Source organism: Lathyrus oleraceus, chromosome 3, assembly GCF_024323335.1.
Source record: "Lathyrus oleraceus cultivar Zhongwan6 chromosome 3, CAAS_Psat_ZW6_1.0, whole genome shotgun sequence".
Taxonomy (NCBI): Eukaryota; Viridiplantae; Streptophyta; class Magnoliopsida; order Fabales; family Fabaceae; genus Lathyrus; species Lathyrus oleraceus.
The window spans coordinates 270,630,647-270,653,745 of NC_066581.1; the positions used below are offsets into that span (position 1 = coordinate 270,630,647).

Genomic DNA, 23,099 nt, shown 5'->3' on the forward strand with positions numbered 1-23,099 from the left:
CTTTAGATCCACGAAATTGTGATTCATACCCAACTTCAATATCTGTGGCTAAAGAACCAGTATTTACAATAGTACAAGGTTCCCCAGACAAAGTACCTAGCTTTACAATTTCTTGAGTAAGATCATGATTTCTGGAATTGAGTTGCTGAAGTTCAGCTTCCAAATGATCGAGACTGGAAAACGATTCATTGTGCTGCTGAGAGTGTATTTCTTCAGATTTAAGACCGGCACGGATCCTGTCAACAAATGCTTCGAAATCTAACTCAAGTTTCTACAACTGGATACCAGACATGCTATTTTACTTGCCACCTGCAGTAAATCACACTCATACTTCTGTTTCATTACTAGAGCATCTGATTCTGCAGTCATAGTCTCTAAGCATTCTGCATGAAATGTGTGACCGCATATTAGTACGGCTACAACAGAGAGATCACTGTTGGCAACAAACTTCTGGTTGCTCCATGCTGATTTGTCAGACAGAAGCTTCGTGCAAGCTCCATAAGATTGTAGATCCATGGATGGTGAATATGACAATCTGCTATTGGCTCCACTAATCTTTCGACGGCCTGAGCCTAAACACTCACTGTCAAAAGACCACCTTTCTTGCAGCATCAGCAGTGGAAAAATCCAGAGATAAATCCCGAACTTCAGAAAGCTTTCCTTCATTGAGAACTTTGAAAAGAGCGAAACTCGCCGGCGTTTCAAATTGTACCAGCATTTTAACAGATTTTGAACAAACCTTTGTTGAGACTGGTTTTGCAGTGTGATCACAATATGGTGAAGTTTCTAGCATCCAAGCTCACGGGAGACAACAAACAATTTCCTCGTCACTTTTGCACCGCTGAACTAAGGTGTCATAAAGCACCAACCTCTTGTTCTTAGATTCTGCTGTGTTCTTCACAAGTGATTCTGCATGCAACAACCCCTTTTGATTTTTTTCGGTTTTGGGATATTAACTGTCGTGATTTGGTTTGATCATTGCAGGAGTCGCTGCAATATGATGGAATCTATGATTGTCGAGAAAGTCTGCGATAATGAAAACAACTATTATCAGAAACATGTAGCGCAGCCCAACTTCTGGATTTCCTCATCTCAGTAAAGAATGGAACCTTTGCTCCCTCATTCTTATATTTCCTTAAAGAATCTTGATTCGTCTTTGTGAGAGGTGGCGAGAAGTCAATAAGGAGGATATTCTTGCGGTAGCCGGTTTGTCTTGGGCAGGCATGCTAGAGATTCCATATTGAACAGAAGGAGTAGTTCCAACTCGGCCAATTGACATCTGTGGCAAAGCAGGAAGTGTTCCAAACGGATTTGTAATGGGTGCTGCTTGTGCAACCACAGAATTCTGGGGAACAGCCTGAAGTCCAAAATTATTCTGACCAAACATGCCTGGAGTTCCACCGAAGCTACTTGCACCAGCAGGTTGCGTCTGGCCAAAGTTACTAAAGGAAAAGGCACCACTTGACTGAGCAGGTTGCGCAGATTGGAATGGTATTGACATTGACGACACTGTTTGACCAAAACCTGTCATAGCATTGGACGTGAGTGGTGCGCTGTTTGAGAAAATGTTTCTAACAAGCCCATACAAAGATGAGTTGAACAAGCTTGATTGACTAAACCCGGTAGTCTGCCCAAAGGGAGAGGTATTCTGACCGAAAACAGGACTAGACTGTGAATTTGAAGGGGCTGTAGAAATAATTGGGATGGCTGGGTGTTGCCAAAAGTGCTTGAGCCAAATGGTGAAGATGTACTCTGAGATGTAGTATTAAACAGGGATGAGGATGACCCAAATGCCTGCGACGAAGAGTTGGCACCAAACGGAGATGTGGATGAGCCAAAAACGGATGGTGCTGCTGCTGACGTTGAAGAACCAAAAGCCGATGAACTGAAAGCAGGAGCTGAAGTTCCAAATCCAGAAGAAAATGTTGAAGTCTTTGGTGCAAATGGGTTAGAATTAGGTGTTGTGCTAGAGAAAGGATTGGCTGATGATTGACCAAATACAGGTGATGGAGAAAAGGCGTTTGTTTGTGTCGTAGATGAATTAAAGCCTGTCATACCAGTTGGCTGTGGTGCAGAGGCAAGTGGTCCTCCTTTATCTCCCAATTGATAGTCCTCCTATCTTAGCTCCTTTGCAACCAGTTTACATTCCTTCCTGATTTTGGAGATGGGTTGGATTTTGTCCAAATGCTAAATTTGTAAATTATGTATGTTTTTTTGGATAATCTTATGATTTGCAATGATTGAAAATTGGTGTTTCTTGTAGCAAGACAAAGATCTCTCTTTGCATCTTAGAAACTTCATGTATTCATCTGACGAGATGTTTTTTTTTAATTATAAGTTATTCATATGCCATGTACATGGATGATTATGATTGAATGAATGAACGAAGTAATCGAACTATGAATGAGTATGTGGAAATTCTTGAATATGAATGGAATTTTTTTCAATGTGAATGAAGAAAATATGAATATAAATTTGGAATGTGAAAGACGTAAAAAAAAGAATATGAAATAGTAAACATGAACATGAATGAAGGATATGAAGGTGAATGAAGAAAGAATGCAAACGAGTGATTGATGGGGAAAAATTTTCAGGGCCAAAATCGTGGTATGACAGTTGCCCCTATTTAAACATCCTCCACCAGAGGAAAATGAAACAGCATTTTCATCGGATCACAGTGGGGGATGGTTAAATACCATGGAGACCCAGATTTTGAACCTGAAAATGAAAATGCTATGATATGATATGCATGGATGCAGGATTCTTTATTTTTTTGATTTTATCTGTTAGGGACACGGTGAATCCTTAACAGGAGATGCTACTTGACAGACCAATCTGTGGGGAATACTGATGGTCCACAGGGAGACAGACAAATGGTAAAAACAGCTCGCTGGGGATAACAATCATGTTGGGGAGTCAGACACACACTGGAGAGTACTCAAAGTGAAACTCGATGAACGACACTTAGAATACGAGATTTTGGCAGTAAGTTCACACATGACTTACTAAACCCGAATAAGAAAAATTTCTACAACAGGTTCATACATGACCTGGCAACCTTGGAACAAAAGGTTCAGCAACAGGTTCATACATGACCTGACAATACTGGAATAAAAGCTCAACAACACGTTCATACATGACCTGACAATGTTGGGGAATATCAAGAATTTCTGACAGTAGGTTCAGACATGACCTAACAAACTCAGAAAAGTTCAAAAAGAGTATATCAACAGGTTCATACACGACCTGATGACAAACTTGAATACTTTGAGAAAATTTCCACAACAAGTTCATACATGACTTGCCGACACTGGAATAAAAGGTTCAGCCACAGGTTCATACATGCCCTGGTAAAACTGGAATAAAGGCTTAACATCAACGGGTTCATACATGACCTGACAATGCTGGAGAATATCGAGAAGTTCTGACAGCAGGTTCAGACATGACCTAACAAACTCAGAAAAATTCAAAAAGAGTATATCAACAGGTTCATACATGACCTGATGACAAACTGAATACTTTGAGAAAATTTCCAGAACAAGTTCATACATGACTTGATGACATTGGAACAAAGGCTCAACAGCAACGGGTTCATACATGACCTGACAATGCTGGAGAATATCAAGAATTTCTGATTGTAGGTTCAGACATGACCTAACAAACTCAGAAAAATTCAAAAAGAGTATATCAACAGGCTCATACATGACCTGATGACAAACTTGAATATTTTGAGAAAATTTCCAGAACAAGTTCATACATGACTTGACAACATTGGAAAGATTCTTCAAAAAAAACAGGTTCAGACATGACCTGAGAATAATGGAATAAAAGCTTAACAGCAACAGGTTCATACATGACCTAACAATGCTGGAACATCCAAAGAATTTTCAACAGCAGGTTCATACATGACCTGACAACACTTGACTATTCAGAGAGTATTCAATTAACAGGTTCATACATGACCTGACAAAATTGGAAAAAATCAAAGGGAGTTTTACCAATAGGTTCATACATGACCTGAGAATATTGGAAAACATACAAAGGAACATCATTGGAGCTTTCTAACACGAAGAACCTCCAAGCTTCTGGAAATTCCTCAAGATGATAAGTCATACATGACTTTCGCGGAACCATCAGGAAAGACATGGTAATTAAACTTTCTGTACGTGCCAACAACAATTGGACTTTGAAAATGACTGCGAAAACCGGGTGTTGGTTTAAGGGCACCAAAGACAAACCAGAATTAGAGGTCAAAGGATATAGGATCAACAACAAGACCTAGGTCAATGCAAAATGAGCACGAAGTACATTTCGGCTATGCATGATTTGGATTTTGCTTATATGCATGATGTATGAATGATCATGAAATGCAAATGCTGACAATATACAGACTGAACATTAGGGAAAGCTTTATGGAGGTACTGAATCTTCAACACCAATAACTCAACCAAAGGAGTGAGTAAATGCATCAAATGAGGATCTATCAAGCTGAACAGTTACAACTGGCCCAATAATCCTTCCAGAGAATGATAAATTTGTGCTCTCTGGAGATAGATATTGATCATCCAAAGGGAGTCTTGCAACTTGAGACTTGCGGGGAAAGACGGAAGATTTCCTTTTAATATTTCCACATGTCAAAGCAAAATTGTGTTTCTCAATATGTTGAAAAAATCTTTTTTGAATTCAAAATTTCATTATTAACAAATGAATGACATTTTGCATAACAAAGAAAATCAGAGAAAAACAGCAAATGATAGAATTTGATGGGCAAACTTGTATTTATTCAAGAATGGTAACACGCAAGTGGCGTAGCTCCATGGAATGTTACAAATTTGAAAACGGCAATAGGGAAAGGTTTACATTGAATCACAATGACTACTACTATCCCTAATAATAATGACTCCATGAGACCTCGCTTCTGAAGGGAGTAACTAGATTGATCTTTCATTTTTTTTTGCTCTTCTGTGTTGATCAGTGACGAACCGATGCAGTCTATGCCTTTTGTCCCTAATTTTTGCCTGGATCGCCCTTTCGGGTTTTCAATCCACCGGGACGCTCCTTTTTGCCTAAGTCGCCCTTTCAGGTTTTCGACTTAGCGAGCTACCATTTTTTTTTATCCCTAACTTTTGCCTGGACCGCCCTTTCGGGTTTTCAGTCCACCGGGATTTGTCAGGCATAGTATCTTTTGACTGCATCAGAGTTCACAGGGTGACTGAGCTCTTCGCCATCCATAGTTGTGAGAAATAGAGCACCTCCAGAGTATGCTCTCTTTACAACGTATGTGCCTTCATAGTTGGGAGTCCACTTCCCACGTGAATCTTTGTGTACTGGCAAGATCTTCTTGAGCACGAGATCTCCTTCCTTGAACTCTCGAGGACGGACCTTTTTGTCAAATGCCTTCTTGATTCGTTGCTGGTACAATTGTCCATGGCATAGAGCGGTCATACACTTCTCATCAATGAGGTTAAGTTGATCATAGTTGTTCTGGATCCATTCAGCTTCATCCAGCTTGGCCTCCATCAATATTCTCGTGGACGGTATCTCTACTTCGACTTGGAGAACTGCGTCCATCCCATACACTAAGGAGAATGGGGTTGCCCCTGTTGAAGTGCAGACTGAGGTTCGGTATCCATGCAAAGCAAAGGGTAGCATCTCGTGCCAATCCTTATAAGTTTTCATCATCTTTTGCAGGATCTTCTTGATATTTTTGTTGGCAGCTTCAACAGCACCGTTCATCTTTGGACGGTATGGAGAAGAATTATGGTGGTCAATCTTAAAACTCTCACATAATTCTGTCATTGTCTTATTGTTCAAGTTTGAACCGTTGTCGGTGATGATCTTGCTTGGGATTCCATAGCGGCAAATAATCTCCTTCTTGATAAAGCGAGCAACCACATGTCTCGTCACATTGGTGTAGGAAGCAGCCTCCACCCATTTAGTAAAGTAATCAATGGCAACCAGGATGAAGCGGTGACCATTGGAAGCCTTAGGTTCTATAGCACCAATCATGTCGATGCCCCACATTGAGAAAGGCCAAGGTGATGTCAAAACATTCAACAGTGTTGGCGGCACATGCACCTTATCAGCATAAATTTGGCATTTATGACATTTTCTTGCATAGCTGAAACAATCGGACTCCATGGTCAACCAGTAATAGCCAGCTCTCAAAATCTTCTTCGCCATGGCATGTCCATTGGCATGGGTTCCAAAGGATCCTTCATGAATCTCCTTAATTAACATGTCTGCTTCGTGTCTATCCACGCATCTGAGCAGAACCATGTCATGGTTTCTCTTGTAAAGCACGTCATTGCTCAAAAAGAATTTGGACGATAACCTCCTCAGAGTTTTCTTATCCAACAATGTAGCATCTTCTGGATACTCTTGACTTAAAAGATATCGCTTGATGTCATGAAACCATGGTTTACCATCAGTTTCTTCTTCAATCAGCTGACAGTAGGCAGGCTCATCTCTTCGCTCGATTCGAATAAGTGGAGCTTCATTATGGAATCTGACTTGGTACATTGATGCTAATGTTGCCAAAGCGTCAGCCACTTAATTTTCTACTCTTGGGATGTGATGGAAAGTGATATCATCGAAGTATTCTATCATCTTCACAACATGAGCACGATAGGGGACTAGCTTCGTATCACGAGTTTCCCATTCTCCTTTGACATGATAGATCACTAAGGCTGAATCTCCATACACCTCAAGGATCTTGATTCGGAGATCAATTGCGGCTTCAAGACCAAGGATACAAGCTTCATATTCAGCGACATTATTTGTACAATTAAAGCACAACCTTGCTGTGAAAGGGGTGAAACCACCATTGGGATTCATCAAAACATCTCCCACACCATGACCACTGTAATTGGAGGAACCATTGAACGCGAGCTTCCATCGAGATCCTGGTTCTGGTCCTTCATCTGGGGCTGGGACCTCACAATCCTTTATCACCATTATATCCTCATCGGGGAAATCAAATTTCAATGGCTGATAGTCTTCAACTGGTTGGTGAGCAAGATATTCTGCTAACACACTTCCCTTGATTGCCTTCTGGGTTACGTACTGGATGTCGTATTCTGACAAAAGCATCTGCCAACGGGCAAGTCTTCCAGTCAAGGCAGGTTTCTCAAAGATATACTTTATTGGATCCATTTTTGAGATCAACAAAGTAGTATGGCAAATCATGTACTGCCTCAAACGACGAGCGGCCCATGCTAGCGCACAACAAGTCTTTTCCAAAAGTGAATATCGACTTTCACAATCGGTAAACTTTTTACTCAGATAGTAAATAGCATGTTCTTTCCGACCAGTTTCGTCATGTTTCCCCAGCACGCATCCCATTGATCCTTCAAGCACAGTCATATACATGATTAATGGCTTTCCTGGGACAGGTGGAATCAGAATAGGAGGCTCCTGCAAGTATTGACGAATCTTCTCAAAAGCACTTTGACAATCAGAATTCCATTCAACAGCTTGGTCTTTTCGAAGCAATTTGAAGATAGGCTCACACGTGGCCGTCATGTGTGAGATAAACCTTGAGATATAATTCAAACGTCCAAGGAAACCTCTAACTTCTCGCTCGGTGCGTGGAGCAGGCATTTCTTGTATAGCTCGGACCTTGTCAGGGTCTACCTCAATTCCTCGTTGACTAACGATGAAACCAAGCAACTTCCCTGAACGGACCCCGAATGTGCATTTTGCAGGGTTTAATCGTAATCTAAACTTTCTGAGGCGTTCAAACAGCTTCTTCAGATGGCTCATATGATCTTCTTCATTCTGAGATTTAGCGATCATGTCGTCAACATAGACCTCTATCTCCTTGTGCATCATATCATGGAAAAGAGTGACCATAGCTCTCTAGTAAGTTGCCCCAGCATTTTTGAGACCGAAAGGCATTACCTTGTAGCAAAAAGTTCCCCAAGGGGTAATAAAAGTGGTCTTCTCCATGTCATCTGGAGCCATCTTGATTTGATTGTATCCAGAAAAACCATCCATAAAGGAGAAGACAACAAATCTTGCAGTGTTGTCTACCAAAGTATCAATGTGTGGTAGAGGGAAATCGTCTTTTGGACTAGCTCTGTTTAGATCCCTATAGTCAACACACATCCTCACCTTACCATCCTTTTTGGGCACAGGTACAATATTAGCTACCCATTGTGGGTACTTCGCCACTGCGAGAAAACCAGCGTCAAATTGTCGTTTGTTTTCTTCACGAATCTTCAGAGCCATATCTGGTCTTGTTCTTCGGAGTTTCTGTTTTACTGGTGGGCAATCTGGATGAAGCGGAAGCTTGTGCTCAACGATGTCGGTGTCTAGACCTGGCATATCCTGGTATGACCATGCAAATACATCCACATATTCTTGTAGCAGCTTAACCAATCTCTCTTTGATGCTGACTTCAAGTGTGGTGCCGATCTTGACTTCTTTCTTCTCTTCCTTTGTGCCAAGGTTGATTGTTTCCACCGGTTCTTCATGTGGCTGAAGGGCTTTGGACTCGTGCTCGAGCAGCCTTGCCAGTTCGTCGGGGATGTAACAATCTTCTTCACCCTCTTCTTCCGCTTGGTAGATAGGGGAGTCAAAGTTATGAGAGGTAGTAAAGTCATTGGATTCAACGAGGTTATCATTTATTCTGCATGTTTGAATGATTGATTTTTAGAAAAGTAAAAATAAAAGATGCATAAATGAAGAGTTTTTTTTTGTTTTTGAAAAGATTGCCATTTTCTTAAGAGAAAGCTGAGTAAATGAATAAGGATTTAACAAAATGTCTTTTATTCGCTGATAATGATTATTTGAAAATGAAAAGGGGCCCTACAACATGATCCATTAGCCTTGGGCAGAGCTAAGGATTTGAAAAGAAAAAACAACAATTATTACTTTGACAAAGGAAAAATTTCGGGGATCTCAACCGCCTTCCAGTTGTTCAAAGCTGTCTCACACCGGTAAACCAAACATGGCTCATCTTCATTTGCGGTGCTATCTTCAATTGCATTGACTTGATCTCCATGGATGAATCCTGTGCTAAGGAATACTTCCTGGATGCTTCGGGTGTTGTCCTTTGTAGGGACTCGGGCTCCTTTCGCAGCGGAAGGCACATATCCCAGACCAAAGCGATCATGCTTCTCACAAATATCAATAAGTTGACCCCAACCTTCAGGGTTTCCTCCTTCGATGCTAGACTTTGCGCTTTTCAAAGACGCGAAAGATGAACAAGCTTTCCCAACAGGGTCCTTCATTTCCACAAAAGTGGCATTGGCTATTTCAAGAGCTTGGAAAGAAGTTTCCAAAGCGTCCTCATCAGCCTCAATATACCTGAAGGATGAAAGGTGACTAACCACAAAGTCCTCCTCCCCAGAAATGATGATTAGTTGATTGTCCACCACAAACTTCATCTTTTGATGTAAAGTGGAGGTGACTGCCCCTGCAGCATGAATCCAGGGACGTCCCAATAAGCAACTATATGCTGGATTAATATCCATGACTTGGAAATTAATCGGGAATACGTGAGGGCCAATCAATATGGGCAACTCAACCTCTCCAATCACTGTTCTCCTGGAACCATCAAAAGCTTTCACTACCAAGGCACTAGGCTTCATAGCTGGTCCTTGATAAGATAATTTGGCGAGTGTTCTCTTGCCAAAGCATCATCTTTGCATTTTACCAAGATATGGAGGGCACGATTATGATTTTGTCCATCCTCAGGTAATTCCTCTCCACTAAAGCTCAAAGTATTACAAGCTGTGATGTTTGCCACTACCCCATCAAATTGGTCTACTGTTATGCTTTGTGTTACATGAGCTTGAGCAAGCACCTTCAACAAAGCCTCCCTATGGGCTTGGGAGTTCAGTAGCAGAGACAAAATAGAGATCTTAGATGGTGTTTGATGCAGCTGATCCACCACTTTGTAGTCACTTCTCTTGATTAACTTCAAGAATTCAACAGCATCTTCGGATTGGACCACTTCGGGTTCTTTAGTGGGAGCTGCAACCGTTGATTCCTTATTTGGCCCTTGAGGAGTCACATTGAATTCGGGCGTATAGATTCGACCACTACGGGTCATTATGCTCATTCCTGCAATATTGGTGACGTCTTCACTTACAGCTTCTGTCACCTCAGCGTCTGAACTTCCTTCAACAACCTTATCCACAGCAATAATCTCATATTTCCAAGGCACAGCCTTGGTGCTCTCGTAGGGAAAAGGCGTGGGCATACATATCTCCACAGGCGACGGCTTACTGTTCACCGGGACCACTCCACCACTATAATATGGGATTTCAACTGGTTCAGGTAAATTGAAACAAGGTTCAATTACCAACACGTCTTCGTTCTTTGCAACACTGGAGACTTGAAGCACTCCTTTATCCATCAGATCTTGAATGTTGTCTCGTACCACCTGACATCCCTTTGGGTGTGTGGCACACTCTTCACAGTTGTCATGATCAACATTAACCAGGCCAGCTTCCACCAATCGGGCATGGAATGCTGCCAAAGGAGTCTTTACATCCTCCACCTTCTCAACCATAACACCAACAAAAGCGTCTTCAATGGCGTTGACTTCAGGATTTCCATGGGGAGGAAGGGGATTGTTCTTCACATTCGGTCCCATGTCCTTAAAAGACAAGATCTTGCTCTCAATTAGCTCACGAACCCTATGCTTCAGAGCGTAACAACCCTCTAAGTCATGCCCGGGGGCACCTTCATGAAAAGGACAGTGTGCATTAGGGTTGTACCACGGAGGAAGACGATCAGGTGGAGGTCCCATAGGTCTGGGAACTACCAACCCCTTTTGCAACAAGGAGGGATAAAGCTCAGTGTAGTACATTGGGATTGGATTGAAGGTCGCCCTCTCCCCTTGTCTCCTATTTTGGTTCTGAGCGTTCTGCCTCGGCGCTTGCGCTCTCGGTTGTTGATAAACAGGAGCTGCTGGTGCTTGTTGATAAGCTGGCGGAGCCACAGCACGTTGTTGAACTGGAGTTGGTCGATAAGCTGGAGGCGCTTGATAAGCCTGAGCGGGCTGTTGATTGAACGCAGGCGTCACAGCAGCTACGTATGGTTGCGGAGCATACTGGATGGGATACATGGGTTGCTGATAGGGAATTGGTTGTTGAACATACTACTGAGGTGGATATTGTTGTGGTCTCCTTCTTGGAGGAGCTCTTCCTTGACCAGCAGTCACAACATTTGTTTCCCCTTCCTTCTTTCTAGGAAACCCTCCAGAGAACTTCTTTGGATTAGCATTTGAAGTTCCAGCTACATCCGCCAGTTTTCCATTCCTTACACCATATTCAACACGAGCTCCTATAGCAACAAGCTCGGAGAATCCCAAGGAAGCACTTCCAACCATCTTCTCGTAGAACTGGGGTTGGACAGTGTCGATAAACAATTCAGCCAATTCTTTCTCAGCAAGAGATGGTTCAACCTGAGAAGCCAGTTCCCTCCATCTTTGAGCATACTCCTTGAAGGACTCCTTATCATGCTGAAACATGCTCTGCAACTGTCTTCTGTCAGGCGCCATGTCCATTTGTATTTGTAATGTTTTATGAAAGCATCTGACAGGTCTTGGAAACACCTGATCTTGTTTTGATCCAGACTTAGATACCACTTGGAAGGAGCCCCACTCAAACTGTCCTGAGAACAGTGAATCATCAGCTTGTCGTCCTCCACGTCTGCAGCCATTTTGCGGTAATACATGATGAGATGGCTTTTTGGACAAGTATGCCCCTTGTATTTGTCGAAGTATGGAGTTTTGAATTTGGCCGGAATCACCAAACCGGATACAAGGCACATTTCTTTGGCAGCAGATCTAAAGACGTGGTCTCCTTCTAGATCTCGGAACTTCTTCTCAAGGAGCTGCATGTTCTCCTTTACCTCCCTGAAGTCCTCAAACCTTACTTCGTCACCAGCATCAGTTGAGTCAACAGTCTGATACATGTGGTTTTGATCTTCATAATGAGGAACATGCCTAGCATAGGCGGTTGGTGGAACCACAGTATGGATGACTGGACGTGCATCGGTGTAAACTGGTAATGGCACAGCTTGTTGGACAGATTGCCCCATGTCGTGCACCACCTCCGCTCGGGGGACGAAGTCATAGGGTAGCCCATATGGGGGAAGGGTTGAGGGTAACGTCCTCTAAGGTGGGACTTCCACTGCTGGGCCCGTGGTCTCTGAAGTCACGGTCGCTTGTGGAATCTCGAACCTGAAGGTTAAAGCTTGCAGCATCTCTCGCATCTGGGACATGCCTCCTTTGATTTCGTCTAGTTCAACTCTAACTCGGGCGCTCTCTTGCTCTTGTTCAGCCATTCTCTGTCTTGCTCTGGCGCGAGTATTATACTGGTGTTGAAAATTCAGCGTGAAACTGGTGGAAGAAAGGGCGGAGTGAGACTCTTTTTTTTTTTGAAAATGTATGAATGCATGTATGGATGCATTTTGTTTGCAAAACTCTTGGTTCAAACTAAAAGTTTTGCTTTTTATGCGTATGCAATGAATGGATGGATGCAATGTTTTTTTTTGGATAGGTTCAAAGGTTTAAGGCATGGATAAGTCCGATTGCTTTGTATAGAACATGGTTCTCACCAGGTATGATTTAAGGTTTTTTTTTTGAAAAAGTTCCTAGAGTCATGGATCCATTAGACTGTTTGCTACCTGCGGCAACTTACTTGCCGGGCATCAACTCCATCCAAGGAATCTACTCTAAGTGAGGTTCTCGCATCGATCTAACGAGAAATACATCTCGCAGACCCACACTACGCAACCATCTTTCCTAGTGGGGCAAAGAACTAAGGTTCTACAAATGGTTCTCAGAGTCATGGATCCTAAAGAAAATATTGAAGCTTACGGCAACTTACTTGCCGAGCGACAACATCCTCTCAAGAATCTACTCTAAGTGAGGTTCTCGTACCGACCCAACGAGAAATACATCTCGCGGACCCGCACTACTCAACCTCGTCCTATCTTATGTTTTTACTCGAGACTCGGGTAGAAAGTCTTTCCCACAAGGTTTGCAATCAGAGTATCCAAGTACCAAACCATAATCGAACCAATACAACAGATTCATATCAATATGACAATAGAGATAGTAAAAACAATAATGAAAAGCCACATAGATAAACAAATAAAGGCACACAAACGACCTAACTAGGCTTGACTCACTTAGGGAAACTATGATATTCCCTAGCAGAGTCGCCATCTGTCGCACCTCGAAAAAATGGGGATACGACTTCAAAGCGAAGCGCGATCGCACGCTCGCAATGATGGACTGAACAGAGTCGCCACCGAATTTTATTTATTCCTAAAAAGGAAAGGGGAATTATCGATAAAACCCAAGACAAAAGAAAAGGATAAGATATGGTCATCGCAACCAATATCAGGGTTCGGGAGTCGATTACGCAAGGGGAAGGTATTAGCACCCCTCACGTCCGTTGTACTCAACGGGAACCATTAGGTCAGTTGTGTGCATTAGTGTTAGTTGAAATGTTCGGTTTTTCAAGTTATTAAGTAGGAAAGAAAGAATAGAAGAAAGAAGAAATGTTTTTGGATTTTTGACGAAGGACTAAACCTAAGTTTTTTATTAGTGGGCCTGACAAGATTTACAAATCCTGCTCCTACGTATCTCAAAAGAGAAATCAAGGCTTACGTAGTTCTGGGTAAAAAAAATGTTTGTTTGTTGGTCGATTTTAGCGAAAGCTACTTTGTGTCAAATCGACGAAAACATTGTTGGACTACCCAAAACAGGTGGAAAAACATTGCCTTGCATTGTTTTGAAACAAAGTACCTTTCGTTTGTGAAAAGGTTTAAGAGTCAATCGCACGGCGGCGAGAAAAAAGAATTGATTGGTTTGAGGTGTTTTAAATGATGGCGAGAACTTGGATGAGCGAGATATACATCTCGAATCCTAGTCTCAGGAGTAAGTGGTATACACCACGTTCCATTTCCATCTTTATTAAAAAAAGTATTAAGGTAGGAATTAGGTATTTTGCAGTTTGAAAGACGAGTACTTGTGACTTACAAGCTCTTACAACTTGGGTCTAATACTCGGGACTACGTTTGGACATTCCACCCAGGCAGTCTGTTTCTTTCCAATATTGCTAAGAAAATGATTTGAATATTTACGAATTTTTTGGAGGGAAGACGAATATTTATGGCTTGCAAGCTCTTACAGCTTGAGCCTAATATTCGGGATTACGACTGGATATTCCCTCCAGGTAATCTTTTTCTTCCAACTTTGTTAAGAAGAGGTTTTGAATCTTGGAGCGTGAAAGAGAAGACGAATATTTATGGCTTGCAAGCTCTTACAGCTTGAGCCTAATATTCGGGATTATGACTGGATATTCCCTCCAGGATAATCTTTTTCTTCACGTTTTATTTAGAAAACGATTTGAATATTTGAGTGTTAAAGAGAAGACGAATATTAACGGCTTGCAAGCTCTTACAGCTTGAGCCTAATATTCGGGATTACGACTGGACATTCCATCCAGGTAATCTTTTTCTTCCAACTTTTATTTAGAAAACGATTTGAATATTTAGAGTATTAAAGAGAAGACGAATATTAACGGCTTGCAAGCTCTTACAGCTTGAGCCTAATATTCGGGATTACGAATGGACATTCCATCCAGGTAATCTTTTTCTTCACGTTTTAGAAATGATTTTGAATATTGGATTAAAATAATCAAAGTACATTAAAAGCGATATTTAACAATTAAAATAAAATTAAAGGGTAAACATTAGGAGGGGATTAAAACAAAAATGTGAAATAGAAATTAAAGTTTTGCAAAAATCAAATATGGCACACATATGGGAATTGAACCCAAGACCAAGGGCTTGCCAAAGCATCCCTTTACCAACTCTACCAGACAAGCATCCTTGTCATATAATCGCAAGCGCTAATACATAACAAAAAACAAACGGACCAAGCCTTTTAAATAAAACACAAAGTTAAAACAGTAGCAGGTCCTTTTAAACAGATTCATTTTAACGCACACCTGCTACAAGAAACAAATAGATTTAAACTACTACAATAAAAAATGTTCCTTCTATGGATCGTGAACCGTACATCATCTCCCATGCAATCCAAACAACAACAATCAACAAAAAAAGTTTCCGGAACTCAAACTCCTTTCATTTTCGATATATTTCTTTCCTAAGCAAGTCAGCTATGAACGCACCTGATGTCGAGTGACGATGTTATGTGATTTCGATGCTAGATTCTTGGACCGCGTCGAAAATGGTTATACCGTGGTGGCGGTTATAGTGACGTCCCTATTGCTTCAGCTTGTTATCTTTTTAAGCACCAAAGTCTTCACCGAGTGAGATGAATGGCAACTCCAGATTTTGTATTGCTGTTACCTAACAATAGACTAGCAGATCCATGTCATCGAAGAGGTCGTAATGAGAGCCAAGGTGGAAGATGCGATGGTTGCTGGGAAAAATGAGATTTAGGGTGGGTGGTTCAACGGTAGGATTTTATTTGTGTGAACATTCAGCTCTCTGTGTTCTTGCAGAATTCTCTCTTCCTTGTTAGTGATCAGTGACGGCTACTATAAGGAATTAGGGTTTTTCGGCTCTCTTCTCCTTTTCTGAATGGTAGCCGCTCACCTTCTCTAGGGTTTTTTGTGAACAGTGATCCTCCTTTTATATGCCATTCATCTCTTTCCTCTGCTGTGTTTTTGTTTCCTCAGAGTAGTGGAGGTCTGCTGTGCAGTGGAGAGGTTTTTTGTACAGAGGATGTCTGGGGAGTTTTGTCCTTATTCCACTTGTGGTCCCTCTTCCTCAATTCTCTCCATTTCCAAGACTTCACTATTGGTAAGAAAACTTTCACCACAGTAACTTACTTAGCTGAAAAGTTTGTTGTAGAGTTAACTGATATTGGGTATTTGTGTTGCAACAGCTTCGGCGTGGATTGAGGTTGGTCTTCTCGAGCCTCACTGTAAGGTCGACGGCTGAGACATCCACAGTTGAGACAATGAATGACATACCGATCAATTTTCCATTCAAGGTAGGAAACACTTTACCGGCAACCTTAGCAGCTCAAACACTTAGCAGCAATTTAAACCGATGGCTTGGAGTGCTTTTGTGCTATTCCGGGATCCATATTGTGTTGTTTGTTTTGTACTTAAGGAGGTGGAGACGAATGGAATTCAAAAGCAATTGAAGTATATGGGATGCTGAGACCGCGACTTGCTCATTGGAAACTACTTGAGAGTGAAAAGTTACCAAAACTTTGCATGCTACTGAAGAACAAACAGAAGAATGTCTTGCCGGAAACGTCGATGCATTTGAAATGAAGTCACCAATACCGAGTGATCTTAATATGCATCACATGGTTGATTCAGAAATTGAGCAAGTTCGCAAACTTGCTGTTATGAACAAAGTTGCTCCAATGCGCCATTAATCGATTCCATCATACTGTACGTTGGAATGCAGGCAATTGAGTAGCTCAAGTCTCGAGTTCCCCACGCACAATCACCACAAACTTGAAGTATGAGAGGTGTTCAGTCTGCTTGTTACTGCATGTGATATATTATCATTGAATTGATGACTATCGGTATCCTGTTCTTGGCTCATATTAGGAACTTGAAACGCATCTTTGTTTGATTCTGCTTTGTGAAAGTTGAATTTGAATTATGAGCAATATCTTCCAGAGTTGCTTCAGAAGACTCCTTGGTGTTATCTCCAATAGCATCACTATTCCGACATAAATTCTCAGTAGCCTCTATAAGTTGGTCCTATTGAACCTCAGTCACAAATGATCCTGAACTTCCGGAGGCTGCTTGAATCCATCTTGACCAACTGTTGTGGTTCCTTATCTTGTCACCATGCACTTCCACATTTTTTTACAACTCCATCTCGAATACGATCAATAATAGCTGGTACTGCTGTCAAAAGGGTGGGCTTTAAGATAGTAACATCTCCCTTGGTTCCTTTGATTTGCTACTGCTCAAGAAGTAAATATTTTGATCCAAATAACTATTCAGTTTGGTATCGTCGAGTTCCTCGGGATCGTGTTGCTTCCTGCTAATCCATCTATGCAGAACAAAAGCAAAGATCAAGGTTATTAATATAACTGTAATGGCGATTCCACCAAGCCTTCATGCATTAAACAATGCATATCTACTGATGCTTTTGACCTCACAATTTGTACCCAACATCTGGCCACAAAGGTTTATGTTTCCCACAAATCGAACCCTTGAAAGGTTTTGGCAAATACTGGTTCTTGGAATAGGCCCTTCCAATCTGTTTTGCGACAAATCCAGGTAATTCGAATTAACTAGGCTGCATAGCTTCTCTGGAATCTTTCCAGATAAATGATTATCCGAAACATCAAAATACTCGAGCTGCATTAGATTCCCAGGGTCTGAAGGAATCTCACCGGTCAACTGATTTTGATGAAGATCTAAATTCGTCAAATATGAAAGATTTCCCAAAGACCACGAAAAGTTTCCGTCAAAGCAATTGTGGCTTAAACTCATTGTCTCGATCCTCCATGTCATGGAGTTTGAGAAAAGCTCCCCCACTTGGCCTGAAAGCCTGTTATTCTGCACGTAAAGACCGACAAGGCTTTGCACACCTGACATAATTGATGGAAATTCGCCGCTGAGCACGTTATAGCTCAAATCCAAGTGAGTTAACTCCTTCATGTTCCCAAAACTAATTGGAATTGAACCAAACAACACATTTCCTATCAAATTCAGCTTCACCAAACCAGTTAACTTTCCGAAACTACCAGGAATGGTACCTGAGAGTTGATTATGTCCCAAATATAAACCTTGGAGTGTGACAGCATCTCCACGCTCTGCTGGAATGGAACTTGACACAAGTTTCCAGACAAATCCAAAGTTGTTAGATTTGTCTAACGCGAAAGTGATCTCGGAATGCTCCCGGAAAGCATGTTGTTGCTGAGCAATAGATCCACAACTACTACACAGCTCCCTAATTCATATGGTATCGTGCCGGACAATCTATTGTGCGAAAGATCAAACACGCCAAGATGTTGAACAAAACTCAAATCAGGGACAGTAAGTTGTCGAAAATACGAAGATTCCTTTGACGGAATAGACCCCGACAGATAATTGTGAGAAAGTACTAGACACCGTAATTCACTTAGTTCCACCAATTTGTCAGGAATAGAGCCATTGAGTTGATTGTTTCCAAGGTCCAATGTAGTGAGTGAAACACAATCACCGAGCTCCATTGGAATGTTTCCTGCAAGCATGTTTCCATTCAAATTAAAAATTTAAAGACTTTGAAGACTTCCGATTTCCTATCCTTGCAGAAACCGTTGTTGATCTCGCAGTAACGTGCCCCTCCTCGTCATTCAATGTTTTTCTCTTCCGGAACAGGCAGAAGAACAAAATACAACACACCGTTATCAGGACTACAAATAACACTCTTGTTTCAATGAGGATTATGTCTTTAGCCCCGAGTTTCTTATGATGCCGATGTTTTGATACTTCAGAAGGTGCACCTTCTCTTTTCTACACAGTATGCAGCAAACTCCGGCCAGGACCACTGCACTGTCCAGATATCTATCCTGGGATATGTGCCTGTAGTTTCATCAATATTCTTCACATAACTTTAAAATGTTCCAAGCATTACACCATCAGCTAGTACTTCGCCCTTATCAATTGTGACAACATCATTTCCAATATTAATTATTTTACTAATTAATCTTCCAATGTGATGACCATTGCTTTCATCATGAAGCAAACTGTAAGAGCCGGTACTGTCTAACTTCTTAGAATAGCCATTGCATAATGCTTTAGATCCACGAAATTGTGATTCATACCCAACTTCAATATCTGTGGCTAAAGAACCAGTATTTACAATAGTACAAGGTTCCCCAGACAAAGTACCTAGCTTTACAATTTCTTGAGTAAGATCATGATTTCTGGAATTGAGTTGCTGAAGTTCAGCTTCCAAATGATCGAGACTGGAAAACGATTCATTGTGCTGCTGAGAGTGTATTTCTTCAGATTTAAGACCGGCACGGATCCTGTCAACAAATGCTTCGAAATCTAACTCAAGTTTCTACAACTGGATACCAGACATGCTATTTTACTTGCCACCTGCAGTAAATCACACTCATACTTCTGTTTCATTACTAGAGCATCTGATTCTGCAGTCATAGTCTCTAAGCATTCTGCATGAAATGTGTGACCGCATATTAGTACGACTACAACAGAGAGATCACTGTTGGCAACAAACTTCTGGTTGCTCCATGCTGATTTGTCAGACAGAAGCTTCGTGCAAGCTCCATAAGATTGTAGATCCATGGATGGTGAATATGACAACCTGCTACTGGTTCCACTAATCTTTCGACGGCCTGAGCCTAAACACTCACTGTCAAAAGACCACCTTTCTTGCAGCATCAGCAGTGGAAAAATCCAGAGATAAATCCCGAACTTCAGAAAGCTTTCCTTCATTGAGAACTTTGAAAAGAGCGAAACTCGTCGGCGTTTCAAATTATACCAGTATTTTAACAGATTTTGAACAAACCTTTGTTGAGACTGGTTTTGCGGTGTGATCACAATATGGTGAAGTTTCTAGCATCCAAGCTCACGGGAGACAACAAACAATTTCCTCGTCACTTTTGCACCGCTGAACTAAGGTGTCATAAAGCACCAACCTCTTGTTCTTAGATTCTGTTGTGTTCTTCACAAGTGATTCTGCATGCAACAACCCCTTTTGATTTTTTTTTCGGTTTTGGGATATTAACTGTCGTGATTTGGTTTGATCATTGCAGGAGCCGCTGCAATATGATGGAATCTATGATTGTCGAGAAAGTCTGCGATAATGAAAGCAACTATTATCAGAAACATGTAGCGCAACCCAACTTCTGGATTTCCTCATCTCAGTAAAGAATGGAACCTTTGCTCCCTCATTCTTATATTTCCTTAAAGAATCTTGATTCGTCTTTGTGAGAGGTGGCGAGAAGTCAATAAGGAGGATATTCTTGCGGTAGCCAGTTTGTCTTGGGCAGGCATGCTAGAGATTCCATATTGAACAGAAGGAGTAGTTCCAACTCGGCCAATTGACATCTGAGGCAAAGCAGGAAGTGTTCCAAACGGATTTGTAATGGGTGCTGCTTGTGCAACCATAAAATTATGGGGAACAGCCTGAAGTCCAAAATTATTCTGACCAAACATGCCTGGAGTTCCACCTTAGCTACTTGCACCAGCAGGTTGCGTCTGGTCAAAGTTACTAAAGGAAAAGGCACCACTTGACTGAGCAGGTTGCGCAAATTGGAATGGTATTGACATTGACGGCACTGTTTGACCAAAACCTGTCATAGCATTGGATGTGAGTGGTGCGCTGTTTGAGAAAATGTTTCTAACAAGCCCATACAAAGATGAGTTGAACAAGCTTGATTGACTAAACCCGGCAGTCTGCCCAAAGGGAGAGGTATTCTGACCGAAAACAGGACTAGACTGTGAATTTGAAGGGGCTGCAGAACTAAATAATTGGGATGGCTGGGTGTTGCCAAAAGTGCTTGAGCCAAATGGTGAAGATGTACTCTGAGATGCAGTATTAAACAGCGATGAGGATGACCCAAATGCCTGCGACGAAGAGTTTGCACCAAACGGAGATGTGGATGAGCCAAAAACGGATGGTGTTGCTGCTGACGTTGAAGAACCAAAAGCCGATGAACTGAAAGCAGGAGCTGAAGTTCCAAATCCAGAAGAAAATGTTGAAGTCTTTGGTGCAAATGGGTTAGAATTAGGTGTTGTGCTAGAGAAAGGATTGGCTGATGATTGACCAAATACAGGTGATGGAGAAAAGGCGTTTGTTTGTGTCGTAGATGAATTAAAGCCTGTCATACCAGTTGGTTGTGGTGCAGAGGCAAGTGGTCCTCCTTTATCTCCCAATTGATAGTCCTCCCATCTTAGCTCCTTTGCAACCAGTTCACATTCCTTCCTGATTTTGGAGATGGGTTGGATTTTGTCCAAATGCTAATTTTTGTAAATTATGTATGTTTTTTTGGATAATCTTATGATTTGCAATGATTGAAAATTGGTGTTTCTTGTAGCAAGACAAAGATCTCTCTTTGCATCTTAGAAACTTCATGTATTCATCTGACGAGATGTTTTTTTTTTAATTATAAGTTATTCATATGCCATGTACATGGATGATTATGATTGAATGAATGAACGAAGTAATCGAACTATGAATGAGTATGTGGAAATTCTTGAATATGAATGGAATTTTTTTCAATGTGAATGAAGAAAATATGAATATAAATTTGGAATGTGAAAGACGTAAAAAAAAGAATATGAAATAGTAAACATGAACATGAATGAAGGATATGAAGGTGAATGAAGAAAGAATGCAAACGAGTGATTGATGGGGAAAAATTTTCAGGGCCAAAATCGTGGTATGACACAGCCGAGCTACGAAGACTCTGATTCTCATATTCATATGAGATACGTATGCAGTGGATGCGACATCCGCGCGAGTCATTTTCATTTAACCCCTTTTTTAGTAAACAGCACCAGATAAACTCACACCCTTTAGACAAGAACTACAAAAGTGGATCCTGTAGAGTACTACGGATGCGTAGGGGTGCTAATACCTTCCCTTCGCATAACCGACTCCCGAACCCAAGATTTGGTTACGAGACCTTGTCTTTTCCTTTCCTCTTTTCAGGTTTACTTCGAGCGTTTCCTTTCCCTCCTTTGGGATAAATAACGCACGGTGGCGACTCTTCTGTCATTTTCTTTCGCCGGTTGTTTTTTCGCACACTGTATTTTTTCAGGTTGCGACAAGTGGCATGCACCCAAAACTGGATACACAGGGCCATTTAGTCTCTCGAAGAAGGTTTTCCAACCTTCAAGTTCAAGGGTTTCAGAGAAATCGAAATTGTTGTCTTTCAAGTTCTTGAAGTCTAGAATAGTTTCGTAGAGCACCATTAACTCGTTAAAAGGAGTGTGTATAGTTAATTTTGGTATTCCTAACATGATGGAATTGTTATCATCAATCATTGATCGACTGGGAGAGAGTTATTGTTGAATCAGTTGTTGTTGAGCAGTCATTGATGAAGATGAAGGAGATGAAAAACATTTGCAGAGAGAGGGGTGTTTTAGGTTTGAAAGATGAAAGTGTGGGAGTATTGTGCGCGTAGTGTGAAAATGTGAGTGAAGTGGGTTTATATAAAAATAAATTGCAATGATGACAAGATGGAAATACACAATCATAGGGGGAAGCGTAAGAGTTTAACCTAATTCCAAGAATTATGAGACCCAATGTGTCACGCTTTTACCATGCATGCTCAGAAAGTGGGACAATTGTCACCACTTAGAACCACATGAAATGAAACAATATGGCAACCATTTAATGCAACGACTGTTCATAATCTAGAAGACAAATTAATAAGATTGCTTATGATCAGAACCTTTATGATTCATGAAAACTTCCTTACTTCAGAACGCTCATATTTCCGAGTCAACAAATAAGATTCTCATAATCTAATCAAGAGTTCTGAAGACTTAGACATTCTGAAATACATCTTTTCATTTTGGACATAAATCCATAAATAAGTTTTTCAGAATGAAAACGAATTTATCTTCAGCAAGGGGTTTTGTAAAGATATCAGCTTATTGATGGTCTGTATCAACAAATTTTAGATGAAAAACACCCTTCTAAGCATAGTCACGTAAAAAGTGATGTTTAATTTCAATATGTTTAGCTCTAGAATACAAGATAGGATTCTTAGATAAACAAATAACAAAACTATTATCACAGAGAATAGGAATGTTACTCTCAAATATCTTATAACCTTCCAGCTGACTCTTCATCCAGAGTATCTGAGTGTTGCATCCAGAAGCTGCAACATATTCAGTTTCTACTATTGAAAGTGCAATTATTGACTATCTCTTGTTGGATCATGAGATCAGGTTATCTCCCAGAAATTGGCAACTTCAAGAAGTACTTTTCCTTTCTATTTTTTCTCCAGCATTGTCAGCATTACAATAGCTTACTATTTTTTATTCACTTTATTTTCTATAAAACAAACCAAGGTTAGTAGTACATTTCAGATACCTAAAGATTCTCTTAATAGTAGTTAAGTGAGTTTCCTTAGGATCTGATTGGAAGTGAGCACATAA

The 23,099-nt window shown here is 41.0% G+C and overlaps 2 protein-coding genes and 1 pseudogene across 2 annotated transcripts; all 3 read right to left on the reverse strand.

Moving 5' to 3' along the window:
- Positions 1–1,007: 1,007 nt before the first annotated feature.
- LOC127130787 (nuclear pore complex protein NUP98A-like) lies at positions 1,008–9,236 on the reverse strand (annotated as a pseudogene).
- A 356-nt stretch (positions 9,237–9,592) lies between these two features.
- LOC127130788 (uncharacterized) lies at positions 9,593–11,080 on the reverse strand. Its single transcript, XM_051059751.1, has one exon. It carries the CDS (start codon positions 11,078–11,080, stop codon positions 9,593–9,595), a length of 1,488 nt encoding a protein of 495 aa, XP_050915708.1.
- Positions 11,081–17,087: 6,007 nt separating this feature from the next.
- Positions 17,088–19,271, reverse strand: LOC127130789 (leucine-rich repeat receptor protein kinase EMS1). Its single transcript, XM_051059752.1, has 4 exons — positions 19,087–19,271; positions 18,597–18,991; positions 17,981–18,201; positions 17,088–17,894 (listed from the first exon to the last, which is right to left on the reverse strand). Exons 1-4 carry the CDS (start codon positions 19,269–19,271, stop codon positions 17,088–17,090), a joined length of 1,608 nt encoding a protein of 535 aa, XP_050915709.1.
- Between the last annotated feature and the right edge of the window lie 3,828 nt (positions 19,272–23,099).

Bases quoted from the DNA above. Each gene is read 5' to 3' on its own strand.
- LOC127130789 (XM_051059752.1), bottom strand. From the start codon at position 19,271: ATGGATCTACAATCTTATGGAGCTTGCACGAAGCTTCTGTCTGACAAA. The intron at 18,202-18,596 runs GTGTAATGCTTG...ACATGCTTGCAG, and splicing joins GGGCGAAGTACTAGCTGATG to GAAACATTCCAATGGAGCTC. The intron at 17,895-17,980 runs GTGTTTGATCTT...TCTATTGCTCAG, and splicing joins GTTTTGTTCAACATCTTGGC to CAACAACATGCTTTCCGGGA.
- LOC127130788 (XM_051059751.1), bottom strand. From the start codon at position 11,080: ATGTATCCCATCCAGTATGCTCCGCAACCATACGTAGCTGCTGTGACG.